Source organism: Neoarius graeffei, chromosome 1 (genome assembly GCF_027579695.1).
Source record: "Neoarius graeffei isolate fNeoGra1 chromosome 1, fNeoGra1.pri, whole genome shotgun sequence".
Lineage (NCBI taxonomy): Eukaryota > Metazoa > Chordata > Actinopteri > Siluriformes > Ariidae > Neoarius > Neoarius graeffei.
This window is the reverse complement of record NC_083569.1, coordinates 72319263-72339157: the sequence shown is the minus strand read 5'-3', so window position 1 is coordinate 72339157 and position 19895 is coordinate 72319263. Positions and strand designations below refer to the sequence as shown.

At 42.7% G+C, this 19895-nt stretch overlaps 1 protein-coding gene across 1 annotated transcript in view; it reads right to left on the bottom strand.

Annotated features, from left to right (window-relative positions):
* Positions 1 to 958: 958 nt before the first annotated feature.
* Positions 959 to 19895, bottom strand: part of dvl2 (dishevelled segment polarity protein 2) — an 81810-nt gene continuing 62873 nt past the window's right edge. The window contains exons 8-16 of the mRNA XM_060920967.1: positions 18775 to 18844; positions 16597 to 16736; positions 11573 to 11649; positions 11419 to 11486; positions 8912 to 9034; positions 8579 to 8710; positions 6632 to 6808; positions 6210 to 6428; positions 959 to 2836 (exon numbers count right to left, since the gene is read on the bottom strand). Coding sequence (XP_060776950.1) covers positions 2304 to 2836; positions 6210 to 6428; positions 6632 to 6808; positions 8579 to 8710; positions 8912 to 9034; positions 11419 to 11486; positions 11573 to 11649; positions 16597 to 16736; positions 18775 to 18844 — 1539 coding nt within the window. The 3' untranslated portion in view covers positions 959 to 2303. The remainder of the gene's footprint in view (positions 2837 to 6209; positions 6429 to 6631; positions 6809 to 8578; positions 8711 to 8911; positions 9035 to 11418; positions 11487 to 11572; positions 11650 to 16596; positions 16737 to 18774; positions 18845 to 19895) is intronic.

Sequence of the window (19895 nt, the reverse complement as noted above, 5' to 3'; positions counted from 1 at the left end):
CTTATCCTGGGAATAGTGGACCCTGGATGGGATGCCAGTCTATCCCAGGGCACCACGGACAAACACATTCACACACCCAGTCATGTCTAAGAGCAGCCAATCATGTACAGGCATATTGTATTTTTGGGGACAAAACTAGAGAATCCTGAAGAAACCCACATGAGCACAGTCGGTCAGGATAGACCCTTACCAGCTATCAGAATAATGGCCAAATAAAATAAAACTGTTATAAAAAATAATAAACATTAATTCCTGATTAATAAACAATACAAAAACGCAACACAAGAAGCAAATAAAGCTATTATATTAAAAAAAAAAGGACACTATTGCTGCTGAATTTTACAGTACGATTGATTTAATTATTGGGTTTTCATGAAGTCATGTAATGCCTAATAAAGTGACCAAGAACTGACTGTATTTTCTTCTTGCATCTTTTGTCACCACTCAAATTAGCTTTATAACATGTTATGAAGGGCAGCACGGTGGTGTAGTGGTTAGCGCTGTCGCCTCACAACAAGAAGGTCTGGGTTCGAGCCCCGTGGCCGGCGAGGGCCTTTCTGTGCGGAGTTTGCATGTTCTCCCCGTGTCCGCGTGGGTTTCCTCCGGGTGCTCCGGTTTCCCCCACAGTCCAAAGACATGCAGGTTAGGTTAACTGGTGACTCTAAATTGACCGTAGGTGTGAATGTGAGTGTGAATGGTTGTCTGTGTCTATGTGTCAGCCCTGTGATGACCTGGCGACTTGTCCAGGGTGTACCCCGCCTCTCGCCCGTAGTCAGCTGGGATAGGCTCCAGCTTGCCTGCGACCCTGTAGAAGGATAAAGCGGCTAGAGATAATGAGATGAGATGAGATTATTGATTGATTGATTGAGCAAGTGAGACAGTGGCTAGTTCTTAAAAACTATGAAACAACCTGTACATTTGGGGAAAAAAAAAAAAAAAAAGAGCGTCAGTCCAGAAATGTTCTCTTCTATTACAAATTTATTTTGAGTAAGAAACACAAAAGTGACAACAAACAACATGGCACCAAAAGTGGCACTGTTCTGTTCAATCTTCATTTAGCACCTGTATGCTTCGATTATATCCATATATTCATTCATACAAAAATGATTATGCTCGTCAGTCTACAAACAAAAAAAAAAAAAAGAGAAGAAATGTGAAATATGTGGATTACAAAAACTGCCTGTTCTACCCAGCGTAAGTACCATTTTTGGCATTAACTCTCCCTCTCCGAGTACCACTGTCTGTACCACAACTCTAGTCTGCCAACATATGCAGCTGTGTTTGACGGTAAACGTTTATGACCATGATTACTCTTCAGTCAACTTTAGTCCACAGTACCAGAGAAAATGGCCATCAAAAGAAACTGTTTATAATCCTAATCAGTCAAACCCTTTTTCACATTAGTTTGTCATTTATTAATGTCATTTACTGCAAAGGTGTACTGTAAAGAACAGACCTTCAGTACTAGTTGCCATAACGTTAGACAGCTTCCCCTTATGCTTAAACATTTCAGTTGTGGAAGCTCATGGTTGTAAGGATTTGAGAAAATACAACTTACTAATACCACTTCATAGCTGCCTTGTCAAAAACATCCAGAATCCTTTATAGATTTTTTTTTTTCCTGTAAAAAGAAAAAATACTCGTGAAACTGTCTGCTTGTTGACTTGGTTATTCTGTGAAAAGAGTGTCTAACAGAAAACGTGATTTTCTTAATTTGCATTCTTTAAACAAACAAACACACACTTCTGCAGGTAGGTTATGCAGAAACCCAAACATGCATTTAGAGATCAAAAGAACTAGCATTTGGGCAGGATGACTTTTGCCAAGGCAAATATTTTCATAGGATATAAAGAGGCCTTAGAGATTTTCCTATGTTAATCAGAGTATAGTGCTCCCTGCACAATTTGATAAATATTTACAGGGAAAAAAAAAGTGTCAGGAAATGTTTGGAGATGTTTAAAAAAAAAAAAAAAAGGGCACATTTAGGGAAGTCTGACCCTGTTGAATTCTGTTGATGAGACTGAACTCGCTTTAAAAATTACTTGATGTGCTAAATCTGAGTTGTGCAAGACATCCAGCTTTATACAGAAACCCTGTTCCTGCTGGCAAGGATAGATGCCAACTATAAAGCACTATCCTGCAGCAATACCAAGTGTTACTCTCAGTCGCTTACTGAATGAGGCTCACAGTTATTATATGAATAAGTCACATAGAGGTTTCATTCATTTACTCACTCACTCACTCACTCACTGGTTCACTCATCCATCCCACACACAGACACACTTATCCTGGGTTGACTTCCCCTACATGACATCCACAAAGAACTCGCTGGGGTTTCCCATGGCCAGGTGGAAAGACTGCCTGGAGGCTGTGAGCTCAGGTGGAACGGAGGCCAGGTCACGTGTGGGTGGAGCTCCAGGAGGTCCTCCAGGATTACTGGGTGGAGGCAGACCTGGGTGTAGTGGCGTGCCAGCTGTCTGCGGATGAGGAGCTCCCAGTGCTGGGTGTGGATGTGGGTGCTGTGGTACCATCATTACCATCATGGGGTTGTATGGAATGGGAATGCCAGGTGGGTATGGAGCGAGGTGAGGGGGCGGTGCCCGGTGATGTGAGCGCTGACTCGCATGACTGTGCTCACTTGGTGTGGCTGAGCCATGGTCCCTCCTTAGGCTACTACGCACTGAGTATTCAGATTCGCTGCCGCTGCCTGAGCGCGAGTCAGCTCCACCCCCGTTGGGAGATTTGTCGTCACGTGTGCTGCCAGCCACGGTGCTGCCACTCTTACTACCCCTCCTCCTCTCACCCTCACTCCGAGTGGAGCCACTGCTCCTGCTCCCTGTAGACGTGGAGGAAGAAGAAACAAAAAGTCATTAAAATGCACACGAACAAATGTGTCAGTCAGGCAGCAGCAGGTCTCAAAACGTACAAACTGTTCCTTTACGTACGCCATATATCAAAATGCTGCAATATACTGAAACATCCGTCAAGTGATGAATACTTTTCTATGACTCTAATTCAAAAAGGGTCAAAGCGCTATTTATCTCATTTTCCCTCTTCGAAGGCTATGTTCAGATCGTCAGTCAAAATCTGATTGGAATCCGAGGCATGCAAAGTTTCACTCAATTGGTTGAAATGGGAATCGCCATCTCGCAAAAACCGGAACCAGAGTCTCTGCAGTGGATATCCGCCTCTCGCCCCACACCACCCCCATACTGGTGATGGACACAGTATTTATTTGTGTCAGGAACGTACATGCTGTGACATACTTATGATGGAACACTAACTAACTAACTACTACTTCTTCATTCGGCTGCTCCCTGGATCATCATGATCCGCATATTTGATTTGGCATAGGATTTTACACCGGATGCCCTTCCTGACGCAACCCTCCTCAACCCTTGGGACCGGCACTAAGTAAGCAACCCCAGTGGCTGGGCATTTTTACCTAATCTGTATGTCTTTGTGGGAGGAAACTGGAGCACCTGGAGGAAACCCTCGCAGACAAGGGGAGAACATGCAAACTCCACACAGAAAGGCTCCAGTTGGCCATGAGGCTCGAACCCAGAATCCCCTTCCTGTGAGGCAACAGTGCTAACCACTGCACTACCGTGCCGCCCTGGAACGCTGACTAACTCAAAGTGGCAATTACAGCATTGTTAATTATTGTCACCAAGATATTGATTTTACTGATGTCAGAAAAAAGAGCTTCGAGTGACTGAATGAGCTACCATTTGCTAGATAGTTGAATATACCCATAAGTTTGATCATGTGAAAGTAAAGAAAATATCTCATCTCTCATCTCATTATCTGTAGCCGCTTTATCCTGTTCTACAGGGTCGCAGGCAAGCTGGAGCCTATCCCAGCTGACTACGGGCGAAAGTCGGGGTACACCCTGGACAAGTCGCCAGGTCATCACAGGGCTGACACATAGACACAGACAACCATTCACACTCACATTCACACCTACGGTCAATTTAGAGTCACCAGTTAACCTAACCTGCATGTCTTTGGACTGTGGGGGAAACCGGAGCACCCGGAGGAAACCCACGCGGACACGGGGAGAACATGCAAACTCCACACAGAAAGGCCCTTGCTGGCCACGGGGCTCGAACCCAGGACCTTCTTGCTGTGAGGCGACAGCGCTAACCACTACACCACCGTGCCGCCTAATGAAAATCTCATCTCATTATCTCTAGCCGCTTTATCCTTCTACAGGGTCGCAGGCAAGCTGGAGCCTATCCCAGCTGACTACGGGTGAAAGGCGGGGTACACCCTGGACAAGTCGCCAGGTCATCACAGGGCTGACACATAGACACAGACAACCATTCACACTCACATTCACACCTACGGTCAATTTAGAGTCACCAGTTAACCTAACCTGCATGTCTTTGGACTGTGGGGGAAACCGGAGCACCCGGAGGAAACCCACGTGGACACGGGGAGAACATGCAAACTCCGCACAGAAAGGCCCTTGCTGGCCATGGGGCTCGAACCCAGGACCTTCTTGCTGTGAGGCGACAGCGCTAACCACTACACCGCCGTGCCGCCTAATGAAAATATAATTAGCTAATATAAGGTACTAACTGAAACCGGTAAACAGCAGTTAACATTTACACAGTGGCGGATTTAGCAAATTGGGGGCCCCAGGCGAAGGTATGTATGGGGCCCCCCTCATCCGATCCGAAAAAAAAAAAAATGTACCAACTGAATGGTGGATAGGCAGGTAAAGCTAATCTATAGGGAAGTAAAGGTTGGAGAGGAGAAAAAAAACATTCCCCTTTAAACCCTGCATACACTTCTTTACTCCAAAATGAAGATGGAAAGCAGAGAACACACAAAGTGTAGCACTACACAAACTAATAGTCATGATGGAACCCAACAGAGAATAAGATTTCAGATAACATCTGTCTTTGCCAAAATGCCAGGAAAACCAGCACTGTTTTTTTTTTTTTTAAAGATCAGAACATTTCAAACATTCTATAAATAAAACTATGTACATGATTGTGTGTGTGTGTGTGTGTGTGTGTGAGTGTTTCTCTGTGTGTGTGAGTGAGTGAGCGTTTGTGTGTGTGAGTGAGTTAGTGTTTGTGTGTGTCAGCGTCTTTTCGCTTTTTTTTTTTTTGATCCGCTTGGGTAACTCCTTTTCATTTTCGCGTTGTTCAGACTCCTGTCACTGTGTTTACCGTTCGCGCTGCGCAGCGTTATGGACTAGTCCATTTCATTGTGAAAGTATGTGTAGGGACAGATAACCATGAACTGGACATTTTAACTACTACTTCAACATATTTCTTAGGAATATTAGTAAAATGTACCATACTTTTGAAGTATTCATGAATCATGATAAGGGGCTTTTTCTTTTTCTTGAGGTTGGTTGGGGGCCCCCCTACTATGACCGCTGGTGGGGGGCCCCAAGCAGCCGCCTACCTATGCCTCTATGTTAAGACTGCCCCTGCATTTACACTTCATACAACCTATTGGGGGGATTCAATGCTCTGCATGATGTTCAAGTACAACTCCTGCAGTAAGTTATGTGCAACTCATTCTGCCAGTGGAGCCTATTTAAAAATAAATGACTGGCAAACATTAACCAACTACTTCAAGTGTTAGCTTGGGTCATACAAGCAATAAATTATTATGAAATGTAGCTAGTGTTAGCCAACTTTGTTTATGCTACCAATTCTTTCACTCATGTTGGTTTGCTAGTTATGAAAACAGTAGAACGATCCAGCTTAGACATAAAAAATGAGCAACATACCATGAAAAACTGCAGTGAACTCCCTGCTGAGCAGCTGCTACAACATTTTACATCAGACCAAAACATGGCTTTGCTACAGACCTGTCATGAGCTTTAGGTGCACGTTGGAAAGTGTGTGCTCATTCATGAGGCTCAACTGTCAAACATCTCATCAACCACACGCTTTTATCATCAAATAACTCCTGTAAGGAGTAATACTGAGGGTCAACTGAACTTGTAAAAATGATAGAACACTTTCACAAAATAATGTGTGGAGACGTGAATGTAAACTCAGGTGCTTTCTCATTCCCTAACTTGGGAACGGGTGGGGTTAACAACTGTACTGCAGCCAGCCACGAGAGGGCCTCGAAGACATTTTGGCTTTACTTTTGAATCCCTGTTACAACGTCCTTTCATATACACAGTAACGGATTAGAATAGAAAATACAGATTCAGGGAAGAATTGGGTTCTCACCCTCACTGTGCTGGCTTCCTGTGCTGCCAGGGGCATAACTGTAGCTGGAGAGCTCGTGGTACGGAGGTGGCTGGCTCGAATATGGGTGTGGGTACTGGTATGGGAAAGAGTGGAGCAGGGGCCATGGTGTCGCCCCTGGTAATGGGAGAGGGGCCAGTGTGTCTTGGTCTGAAGCTCCACTGGAACCATCGTTATCATTGAGGGACAGGTTGGCCATGTCTGAGATTTAAGAAGAGAACAGGAGTGAGAAAGAGAAACGATAATCTGTAAGCATACCACTGATGTATATGTACACTGTTAATTGCATTTCTCTCCCTAATTGATTTTTCTAATCAAACATACTACGACTGTGATTACAGATTTAATGTAACAGTGTCGTATTTCACAATAAACAGTTTAGGAAAGCAAATTGTAGCACTCACAGTTCTCACAGTCGCTGAAGTCTCCAAAGATGTAGTAGCATTGCTCTGAGAAAGTGATCTTATTGACAGTATGTCGAATGAAACCAGCCTTCAAGAGGTTACTGGCATATTTACGAGCCTCTCTGCGGTCTTGAAAGCCCTCTATGTGATGGTAGAGCCACTCAACCACATCCGAGCCTGCACATACCACATCATTATTGTCTATTGAACCTGTTAAGACTAATCCTGCTTATCCACGTAATCTATTTTTTCCAAATGTAAACTAATAATGTACAACCCCGATTCCAAAAAAGTTGGGACAAAGTACAAATTGTAAATAAAAACGGAGTATTCACAATAGAACATAGACAACAGATCAGATGTCAAAAGTGAGACATTTTGAAATTTCATGCCAAATATTGGCTCATTTGAAATTTCATGACAGCAACACATCTCAAAAAAGTTGGGACAGGGGCAATAAGAGGCTGGAAAAGTTAAAGGTACAAAAAAGGAACAGCTGGAGGACCAAATTGCAACTCATTAGGTCAATTGGCAATAGGTCATTAACATGACTGGGTATAAAAAGAGCATCTTGGAGTGGCAGCGACTCTCAGAAGTAAAGATGGGAAGAGGATCACCAATCCCCCTAATTCTGCTCCGACAAATAGTGGAGCAATATCAGAAAGGAGTTCGACAGTGTAAAATTGCAAAGAGTTTGAACATATCATCATCTACAGTGCATATCATCAAAAGATTCAGAGAATCTGGAAGAATCTCTGTGCGTAAGGGTCAAGGCCAGAAAACCATACTGGGTGCCCGTGATCTTCGGACCCTTAGACAGCACTGCATCACATACAGGCATGCTTCTGTATTGGAAATCACAAAATGGGCTCAGGAATATTTCCAGAGAACATTATCTGTGAACACAATTCACTGTGCCATCCGCCGTTGCCAGCTAAAACTCTATAGTTCAAAGAAGAAGCCGTATCTAAACATGATCCAGAAGCGCAGACGTCTTCTCTGGGCCAAGGCTCATTTAAAATGGACTGTGGCAAAGTGGAAAACTGTTCTGTGGTCAGACGAATCAAAATGTGAAGTTCTTTATGGAAATCAGGGACGCCGTGTCATTCGGACTAAAGAGGAGAAGGACGACCCAAGTTGTTATCAGCGCTCAGTTCAGAAGCCTGCATCTCTGATGGTATGGGGTTGCATTAGTGCATGTGGCATGGGCAGCTTACACATCTGGAAAGACACCATCAATGCTGAAAGGTATATCCAGGTTCTAGAGCAACATATGCTCCCATCCAGACGACGTCTCTTTCAGGGAAGACCTTGCATTTTCCAACATAACAATGCCAAACCACATACTGCATCAATTACAGCATCATGGCTGCGTAGAAGAAGGGTCCGGGTACTGAACTGGCCAGCCTGCAGTCCAGATCTTTCACCCATAGAAAACATTTGGCGCGTCATAAAACGGAAGATACGACAAAAAAGACCTAAGACAGTTGAGCAACTAGAATCCTACATTAGACAAGAATGGGTTAACATTCCTATCCCTAAACTTGAGCAACTTGTCTCCTCAGTCCCCAGACGTTTACAGACTGTTGTAAAGAGAAAAGGGGATGTCTCACAGTGGGAAACATGGCCTTGTCCCAACTTTTTTGAGATGTGATGTTGTCATGAAATTTAAAATCACCTAATTTTTCTCTTTAAATGATACATTTTCTCAGTTTAAACATTTGATATGTCATCTATGTTCTATTCTGAATAAAATATGGAATTTTGAAACTTCCACATCATTGCATTCCGTTTTTATTTACAATTTGTACTTTGTCCCAACTTTTTTTGGAATCAGGGTTGTATTTGTTTTCTAATACATAAAAACATTAATTCATAGGAATTAGCTAGAAATTCGTAGCGAATTATTAAAAAAAAAAAAGGTCTCATTCAAAACCTATTCCTTACCCAGGAAGGCATTAGGGATAGTGATCTTTAGCCACATTCTATCTCTCACTTCTAGACCTGACTCAGGAGAGGCCATAGCCTTTGCCACAGATGCCATGTCAGAGTGAAGAGACAGGTTAAACTCATCAAAACCTGTAGATAAATTACAACATGAGACACAGACATGTGAAAGCCATTCCCTTTAAAAAAAAAAAAGTGGGGGATCGGACATACTGTACATAGAATAACTTTGAATTAAAAAGTTTATGACATCAGAGAATGAGAAGGATCCAACAAACTTTGACAAGATAATGACCAAGAGGAAAAAAGAGTTTAGATAGAGCATACACATACGTTCAGTCTCCGTGACAGATGAGCTGGATGTGATTGTACTGCCTGGGTAAGGTGGGTACGCTCCTGTCATGGCTACTGAATGACTGACCCAGGCTGCAGGGTCTATAGGTCGGATAGGCTCATCTGACAAAAAGAAGGAAACAAGAAACCTCTCACTTCATGTATTATGTCTGCTTTCTTTAAAGCATATACGCAGAACCATGGCCTCACTTTCGTTTATAAATGCCTTGAGACCTCAAGAATGGCACAGGAATAGTTTTAAGCGTTAACAATAAATCTAATACAGTCATTTTTACGATTAAAGTGATTCATATAGGTAGCGGTCTGAGTGAATGACCTTGATGCCCGTAACGTCACAGCAGGAAGTCTATCGGTCTCATCGCCATTTCCGCTATACTAAAACACAGAGCTGACTGCAACTCCGATCCTCCATTTTGAGCTAATTTATCGCCATGCAACGTAGATGTGTTGCTGGCCGGTGCAGCAACACGATAGAAGGTGGATTTATGTTGCATTCATGGCCCAAGAATGTTCAAACTGCAAAGATTTGGACACGTTTTGTGAGAAGTTGACGGGCACATTGGGCGCCTACAAATGCCGCTTTTCCACTACAAACGCGGCTGAGTCGGTCTGAGCCGTGCCGTGCTGAGTCGGGCTGAGTGGGGCTGTTGGAGTTGCATTTCGACTACAACCGCGCTGAACCGTGCTGGCTGGAAGTGGGTGGACGCATTGGGTGGAGTTAGCGAAAGTGGGTGGACGTCAGGTGATGTCGTTAAGCAGCACAAACAGTGACATCAGTGAGCTTTTAAGCGGTAGTCTCACGACCCGAATAGTAAACAATAAACATGGAGGACATGGAGTCATTAGTGTTGCTGGTCTTGGTGCTGTGGCTTGTTGTCACCGACAACGCGGACAGATACTGGCAAGAGCGTATAGATGAGGCGAGGCGCATAAGGCTTCAGAAATTCTCGTAATTCGTAATTATTCTCCTTCCGGGTTTGCGGTGTTTACAGATCCCAGCGCGCTCGCGGGGCGTGTGTGGGCATGTGAGGACACTCCTCCTCACCAATCAGTGCACAGGGGAGTGTCTGCTCACGCCCCCAGCCTCACTCGGCTCGCTTTGGCTCGCTTCAGCCCCACTCCAAAACGGTGCGAGTTTTAGGGGCTAAGCGGGGCTGAAGCGAGCTGAGTCGTGCTGGTTTTTGGTAGTCGAAACGCGAGCCGTGTCGGGCTGAAGTGAGCTGAAGCGAGCTGAAGTGAGCTGAAAAAGGGTAGTGGAAAAGGGCCAAAAGTGGTCTCTCCTCTGCTCTGCATATTTTACTGAGGACTCGTACGAGACCTCTGATCTGTTGAGGAGCGTTGGCTATTAGCCCGTATTGAAAGAGGGTGCAGTCCCGACAATTAAATAAAACTACAAGAAAAGTATTTATTTATTTATAAAAAAGGAAAGTGAGTTCAGTTGCACCAGTCCTTCTGGAGTGTGAGCTGAGGGTTGTTGGTAAAACCCGGGATGGAACGGGATGGGACATATCGCTCGGGCAGTGACCTCCCCACAGTTGTTGCTAAAACCGGTGACGTCCCGTTCCATCCCGGGTTTTAGTAATTGCCTGAGCCGAGCAGTAATGGTGGAGTACTCAGTATGGAGAAAATGGAGAATGAGTGGAGCAGCCGTCTGATTTCTGCGCTGGATATTGCTGCCATCTCGCCCTTACGTGGAAGAAGCGAATGAACGAAGAACTGAATGAAGAACTGAAAGTCAGATTGTTTCAAAACAATCGGCCACAAGATCGGCCTTCAAGAAGCGAGAACGCAGACGGGTAAGCTCCGACTCTCATTTGGATACAAAGTAACAACAACAACACTCATTTACCTGCATTTAGATTAATCCATGTAACTTGTATTGCGTGTTTAAGTTACCGGTATGAGATTATTTCATTTGCTTCAGAATGTGATTGTCTCAGTTCATCTGATTATTTAATTAGCCTTTTACGTTTGATCAGTGAAAATGCATGCATGTACATGTATGTTGCATAAGTTATAACACCCATCCTGTTTTAATGAGAGTCAACCCACAATCAGTGAAGTCAAATCAGTCTTAGTTGAGCAAGTCGGTAACGGGATTTCTTACTTTCACCATAAATTTTTATTTATATGACTTTGGTCTATAGCTGTCAAAGGCCTCGGCCTTAAAACCGGTTCCCGCTGTGACGTCACGCACTCAGGGCTGGCTGGCTCAGCGAGGCAGCTCGAATGCCAACTTTGAGGTCAAAAATATATATATTTTAATTCCCATTTATGCAGCATACAAGAGTCAAGGATGGAAATACTATCCACTCAGAAATTTATTTAAAAATAAAGCCTCTGCATATCTCCTTTAAGTACTTCCTGTCAAGCTGATGTGCTAAGTAACAAACGCAATCAACATGCAATACAAGGTAACCTGACCCTCATAAAATATCACTTAATATAATACAATGGCAGTTTAAATTCAATTTGTAGTGACTCACTACGGGGAAGTGTAAAGTAGCCCTGAGGTGAGGGGTCCCAGCATTTAGCCACTGTCAGAGTGATAGGTCTGAAATACATTTAGGAACACATGAGCCATGGAACACTACACATATTTATTCATCTTCACACAGTCACAAAAAGTAGATGCCTCACCCTGGTTTGTGCACAATCTCCCGTAGTACCCTGACTGCATCATCATTGCTCATGTTCTCAAAATTAATATCATTCACCTGTGGAGAAAGAGTAAATTTTACACTATAACATCATCACATTATTCCACGTTTGATGCAAAGCTGACCAACTATAATACATTTACTAAACTCAATTAGATACCCAATTACAGTAAATATAAGCATGTAAGCTCCCCTGTTTATCTATAACCCTGTTTTACAGGGTTGTAAATCCTGTTTCTATTGTACGCTCATAGAGGACTTTATTAGGAACACTATAGTAATACTGGCTAGAGCAGGGGTGGGCAATTATTTTTTCCATGGGGCCACATGAGAAACAGAAAATTTTGTGGAGGGCCGGACCAAAAGGCTGAACTAAATTCTGCATAATATTAATTGTATTTCTTTATATAAAGCAGTAAATAACATTGTTTTTACAAGCTGCTAAGAGTATGGAAAAAACTAGGTTGCCTTACAAAAAATTTCATTTATTCAATCAAATTTCCCAAAACAATGGTTAACAAAATGTGAACGTTTGTACCATGTTTTTTCAGTCACATTCACCCCAAAACACAATAAAGACGTCACAATATTGTCTTTCTATTCCAAATATCAAGCAAGATACATCATATTATAATAATGATGCCCACATTTGTAGTCTAATCACCTCATTTGGTGTTTTTCAGTTTTTTATTTGTTCAGTGAGAGAAATCTAGTCTCTGTTGGTCTTTAACGAGTGCATCAGAGTCAGGTTGAATGTCTGAGGTGGAGATGCGAAGCACAGCTGACAGATGATCATCGGTGAGAGGATCTATACCTGGATTTGTTAAACTTCATCACTGAAAACGTCGATTCAGTGTAGGTATCAGATCTACAGATCGGTTTGGGCTCCTGCTGGTGATGTCACACGATGTGATTGGCTGGACCGTTTGAAGGATGATGTACAAGTTTGTGGTTGGTCTGGACAAATTACGGAAGTAGTTATCGCGGGATTAGGTTTCATGGAATTTCATGTCGCGCGCATTGCGTTTTTGTTGAACACAACTTCAAAATAAAAGCAATGCACATTCAGTCCATTCATGAGGTAAAATTAGAAAATACGTTTATTTTGTAATTTCTAATTAACCTTACGCGGGCCGGTCAGAATGAACCAAAGGGCCAGATGCGGCCCGCGGGCCGTAAAATGCCCAGGTCTGGGCTAGAGCCTCCCTTTGTGCTCAAAACAGCCTCAATTCTTCATGGCATGGATTCCACAAGATGTTGGAAACATTCCTTTGAGATTCTGGTCCATGTTGACATGACTGCATCACGCAGTTCCTGCAGATTTTTCAGGTGCATTTTCAGGCTGCGCATCTCCTGCTCTACCCATGTCTTAAAGGCAGACTGCCTTTCAGATTAAGTGTAGGTCATAAAAAGAATTTTCCCCGACACCCAATTATTTTTATTTAGTGGACCGAAAGCTACCAAATTCGAATCACAGACTTCCAATTTTATTTTTTTTAAAATAGAACAATTAATAAATTTAGGGCCATGTGGCCCAAAATTCTCCGCTATTTTTTCCTGCTTCACTATGACGCAATTCAAGATTCTACGTCATGCATCACGTGGTGGGCTTTCCCCGTTCACGCAAGGCATTGTGGGATACAAATTTGAAACAGGAGAGGAAAATGGAGGACGCGAATGACATGTGAAAGACCGACTACAGTAACGGAAAGTGAGAAGAAAAGATGTTATGTTGAGAAGGAAAGGAAACGCAGGACCAAACTAATAAATATTGGCGGTCAGTGAGCACCTCAGTGTGATCAGCTATTCGTTTAGGTGACAGAATGATGGAACTGGGGCGGCACGGTGGTGTAGTGGTTAGCGCTGTCGCCTCACAGCAAGAAGTTCCTGGGTTTAAGCCCGGGGGCCGGCGAGGGCCTTTCTGTGTGGAGTTTGCATGTTCTCCCCGTGTCTGCGTGGGTTTCCTCCGGGTGCTCCGGTTTCCCCCACAGTCCAAAGACATGCAGGTTAGGTTAACTGGTGACTCTAAATTGACCGTAGGTGTGAATGTGAGTGTGAATGGTTGTCTGTGTCTACTGTATGTGTCGGCCCTGTGATGACCTGGCGACTTGTCCAGGGTGTACCCCGCCTTTCGCCCGTAGTCAGCTGGGATAGGCTCCAGCTTGCCTGCGACCCTGTAGAACAGGATAAAGCGGCTACAGGAGATGAGATGAGATGATGGAACTGTCAGTGCACGGTCAAGGTAAACCTGTAGATGGCAGTAATGCAACACTGTGGATGCCAGCTGCTGTAAAACCCAAAAGAAGGAGAAGAAGGTAAACCTGCGCATTTGCACATGGACTTCCTCTGTCTGCTTGACTGCGCGAAGCGAGCGATTTCATGCGCATTATTTGCTCGGGAATCCCCTCAAATTAAATAACTTCCCAGCAACAGAATGGACTGTTCTTTTGAGATATTACAGAAATAAACATATATCACAATGACCGAATTTCAGAGGGAACTAAATTTCACCAATTTTATGAAATCGAAAGGCCGTCTTCGGCTTTAAAGGTTGCTCTAGTGGATTCAGATCTGGTGACTGGTATCCCATTTCCACCAACGCGAAAAGTATGAATAATGAGAATGTTCTGTTAGCGATAGATCACTAAAAGGAACTGTGTTGCGCTGGAATGATTGGCCAAATAGCCGACCACATGAACTTTCATGTTGGAGACAATCTTCAACATTATGCACTTTGTGCTATTGTCAGTGTTACCATGACAGCATATAGGGCTTGAGTCGTATCAGCGCATTCCCCTTTGTAATAGTGTTTTTCTAGCCTACTTATTATTAAAAGCGCATTAACAGTACGTGTACGTTTGATCATTCTATTTCTCTATCAGTACCAGAAATTAATAGGCCATTTTTGTTTTTATTATCAGAATTTCAGAAACAGCATTTAAAAGCAAATTGTGTTTCTTTTCTTTCTTTGTAGGTCAGAAAACAGGGTTGTTTTTTTCCCTGAAACCTGTGGTTGTCGCTGATGGATATCACACATGATTCGCTGAGTAGTGTGAGTGAAGCAGATTCGGATGCGATCCACAATCACATGTAGCAGACCGGTTGGTAGGTCATGCCGGCCCTTCCCACCAGCTACCACTATAAATATATTTAAGACCTGGGGCAGATTAGGTACTAGCTCTCTCTCTTTTTTTTTTTAAATGGTCGTCTCAAAGTTTTAGTTGGTCTTTTTGGTCACGATAATCCCACCCGCAGCCCCTGACATAAGCGGTTCTTGGTTCTAGGCCAGCAAAGTGTTTATTGCTGCTTTTGAACCAGATTTCCTGATCCAGATTTATTTGGCTGTCAAGACATGAAGAACTGGTTCGAGATTTGGCACCAGGTCTGAACCGGCCCTCAAGCTTCCTGAGTGGAAAAGGGGTATGGGAAGGCCACTGAAGAACACTGAACTTGTTGTCATGTTCAAGAAACCGGTTTGACATGACTTTTGCTTAAAATAGTAAACTGTGGCCATGAACAGATGCACATGGTCAGCAACAATACTCAAATAGTCTGTGGCATTCAAGTGATGGTGGATTGGTCCAAAGCAGTGCTTAATTTGTGAAGTGGGAGGTCCCGGAACGCAGGAGGTGGGTGGGTCCGGCGACTCAAAAAAAAAAAGGCGGGGGGTGGTTTACTATAACTTTACGCACACACACCTATTGTGTGTGTAAAAAAAAATAATAATAATATCAGACATTATGATCTTAGAAAACGCTTTAGTGACGAACAGTTACAGACAGTAATATGTCGTGATATTATGTTATAAAATCTTATTTTTTATTAGGCTATATATTAAATTTATCTTCTAAAATAACAGACTGTACTCATATCACAACCGGTTTATTTCACCATTGGAGATCAGATCACACAAGACATGAGTTAAATGACTCATTTTAAGGATTTAAGTAGGGGATTTAAAAGCAGTGCCAGCAGGACTTCGTGGCTCAGGTGGGTAAGGCGCCATACCATAAATCCGGGGACCCGGGTTCGATTCCAACCTGCGGTCATTTTCCGAGCCCTCCCTGTTTTTCTCCTGCTCATTTCCTGTCTCTACACTGTCCTATCCAATAAAGGTGGAAAAAGCCCAAAAAAGAGAATAATTTAAAAGCAGTGCCAGCAAACATAAGTGCAATCAATTCAAGTAATAGTTAAGAAATAAAGGGTTTACAAAACAAGTTGGAGAATTCATTTTAAACATTTTAGTAAGCTTTCTTGTTTTTTTGCCATTTTTTTCACAGCGCAAGCTAACGGCTACAAAAAACCCGGTGTTCTATTGAGCGGAAGTATACACCCCATGTCCCCCCCCCTTCCCCTTTCGCATAGATTTTGTGGATGTCATAGGAGAGAAATCAACAACAGATATCAAAATCAAAACCGAACACTAACCAAATTTTTATTTACTTATTTATTTAATTTATTGCTTGATTTTTTTTCCCCTTTGTGATGGTCACGGAGGTGATCTGATCCATTTAAATAGCTGCCGGAACACCGAATGAAATGAAAACAGCTGCCGGATCCGACGACGGAGGTTCCGGATCTTGTTCCGTCATGTTCCGGCTCAAATTAAGCCCTGGTCCAAAGTGTGCCAAGAAAACGTTCCCCACACAAGTACACCGCCTCCGTAAGTCTCCACATCCCTTTTACGCATTGCTGCCGCACAAATGGCTAATTAATCAGTTAGATGAATGAGCAGGTGTGTATGTGTTCCTAATAAAGTGCTCAATGAGTGTATGAAAGGGCCGTATTTTGACATCTCATCGACCTAACTTTTCTTTTCTTTTCTTTGTGTGTATAATTGAAATTCAAACCACACATTGTCACACAATCCCAAAATATTTTAAAACAATGAACTGATGAGGGATTATAATAGTGGGTAATTCACACTTTTAGTCACATTTTCCAATATTCCTTCACCCTCTTTCCCCTTCTTGCCCACGCACACCCACACACTTTCTCACTCACCTGAAGCAGCATGTCCCCAGGCTCAATTCGCCCATCAGCAGCCACTGCTCCTCCCTTCATTATGGAGCCAATATAGATGCCTCCATCGCCTCGCTCATTGCTCTGTCCCACAATACTGATGCCCAGGAAATTATACTTCTCTGTTAAACACATACACAGACATGCAAATAAAAACACACAGCAGTTGGGTCAACAGTCAACACATTTAAGGAAAATCATCATTCAGATCTTTAATAAGCACAAGGACGACAAACAAGTAAGAAATAAAATGCAACATGATGTGCTGTCATAGGCAGAGTGCTGTGATGCAGTGTGAGGCAAAGCACATTATATAAATACGTCTGTGAATTCTATAACCCTGTGCGTTTAACTACAGCCAAAGCTGCAGATACAGTTAGGTCCATATATATTTGGACACCGACACAAATTTTGTTTTTTTACCTGTTTACTGAAACATATTCAAGTTATAGTTATATAATGGAAATGGACATAAAGTCCAGACTTTCAGCTTTCATTTGAGGGTATCCACATTAAAATTGGATAAAGGGTTTAGGAGTTTCAGCTCCTTAACATGTGCCACCCAGTTTTTAAAGGGACCAAAAGTAATTGGACAATTGACTCAAAGGCTATTTCATGGGCAGGTGCGGGAAATTCCTTCGTTATGTCATTCTCAATTAAGCAGATAAAAGGCCTGGAGTTGATTTGAGGTGTGGTGCTTGCATTTGGAAGATTTTGCTGTGAAGAAAACATGCGGTCAAAGGAGCTCTCCATCCAGGTGAAACAAGCCATCCTTAAGCTGCAAAAACAGAAAAAACCCATCCGAGAAATTGCTACAATATTAGGAGTGGCAAAATCTACAGTTTGGTACATCCTGAGAAAGAAAGAAAGCACTGGTGAACTCATCAATGCAAAAAGATCTGGACGCCCACAGAAGACAACAGTAGTGGATGATCGCAGAATAATTTCCATGGTGAAGAGAAACCCCTTCACAATAGCCAACCAAGTGAACAACACACTCCAGGAGGTAGGCGTATCAATATCCAAATCTACCATAAAGAGAAGACTGCATGAAAGTAAATGCAGAGGGTTCACTGCACGGTGCGAGCCACTCATAAGCCTCAAGAATAAAAAGGCTAGATTGAACTTTGCTAAAAAACATCTAAAAAAGCCAGCACAGTTCTGGAAGAACATTCTTTGGACAGATGAAACCAAGATCAACCTCTACCAGAATGATGGAAAGAAAAAAGTATGGCGAAGGCGTGGTACAGCTCATGATCCAAAGCATACCACATCATCTGTAAAACACGGCAGAGGCAGTGTGATGGCTTGGGCATGCATGGCTGCCAGTGGCACTGGGTCACTAGTGTTTATTGATGATGTGACACAGGACAGAAGCAGCCGGATGAATTCTGAGGTATTCAGAGATATACTGTGTGCTCAAATGCAGCCAAACTGATTGGTCGGCGTTTCATAATACAGATGGGTAATGACCCAAAACATAAAGTCAAAGCAACCCAGGAGTTTATTAAAGCAAAGAAGTGGAATATTCTTGAATGGCCAAGTCAGTCACCTGATCTCAACCCAATTGAGCATGCATTTGACTTGTTAAAGACTAAACTTCAGACAGAAAGGCCCACAAACAAACAACAACTGAAAACCGCTGCAGTAAAGGCCTGGCAGAGCATTAAAAAGGAGGAAACACAGCGTCTGGTGATGTCCATGAGTTCAAGACTTCAGGCAGTCATTGCCAACAAAGGGTTTTCAACCAAGTATTAGAAATGAACATTTTATTTACAATTATTTCATTTGTCCAATTACTTTTGAGCCCCTGAAATGAAGGGATTGTGTTTAAAAAATGCTTTAGTTCCTCACATTTTTATGCAATCATTTTGTTCAACCCACTGAATTAAAGCTGAAAGTCTGAACTTCAACTGCATCTGAATTGTTTTGTTCAAAATTCATTGTGGTAATGTACAGAACCAAAATTAGAAAAATGTTGTCTCTGTCCAAATATTTAGGACCTAACTGTATAGAAATGTAATCAACACTTTCTGACCAATCAGATTCTAGAATTAAACAGTGCTGTGGTACAAGTCAACCTAAAATCATAAGGTGATAAAACACGCATTTGCGCTAAGAGGAAATCCTATAAATCTGAATGCACTGAAACATACTAACCCATGTTGAGTGTGACTGTGATGATATTCAAAGACATAGTTGAGTCGGTCACACTACTGAAAGATGATGCCTGCAAGAAAGTAATAAAAATAATAAGCAAAGAGAAAAACAACCAGAACATCAAGGACATAGCAGCTCATCTGGCCTGCCATCAAAACAACCATGATGACCAAAATATCAAACAGAAATGAAATATGACAATGTGAGAGAGAACCAACCTCCACGATAAATTGTTTACAAACAGGAAAATCAACAAAGGACTAAATTTTGTTTCCCGAGGGAAGATCTACCCAAAACATTGATCAGAACTGAATTCACATGATACGAGAGAGGAGGTACAATTCTAGTCAGCAGAAAATGTGTTAAGTCGACCTAATTACTAATTTGTTCACAAAAAAAATTTTAAATACAATGACCAAGTTTTGTGCAGAAGGTCGAGTTCTTTGAAATAAAACGATCAGAACCGAAATCCATTACGAACTGAGGGAGGAGATACGATTTAACTGAAAAATTGTTTACAACAGGAAAATCAACAAACAAACGACCAAATTTTGTTCCCCGAGGGAAGATCAGAACTGAAATCGGGTGAGAACTGAGAGAGGAGCTACAATTCTAATGAGAAGTCCCAAAATTCATGAAGCTGACCTAATTAGCAGCTCATTAGCAAAAATGACAATACTGCCCCTTTTCCACCAAAGCAGTTCCAGGGCTGGTTCGGGGCCAGTGCTTAGTTTGGAACCGGGTTTTCTGTTTCCACTGACAAAGAACTGGCTCTGGGGCCAGAAAAAACGGTTCCAGGCTAGCACCAACTCTCTGCTGGGCCAGAGAAAAGAACCGCTTATGTCAGCGGGGGGGGCGGAGTTGTTAAGACCAACAACAATAACAAGACCGCGAAAGATCGCCATTTTTAAGCGGCGAGAAGCAGCAACTGTACAAACACCAAGTCATCCATTATTATTGTTGTTGTTGCCGCTGCTGCTTCTTCCGTGTTGTTTTTGCTTTGATATTTGCACCAAGGTTTATGTAAATGTAGCGCCGTAACTTCCGTATACAGCGATGTAACTGACGTTTACAGCGACGTAATGACGTGGCTCCGCTTAGCACCGCGAGCGATGGAAAAG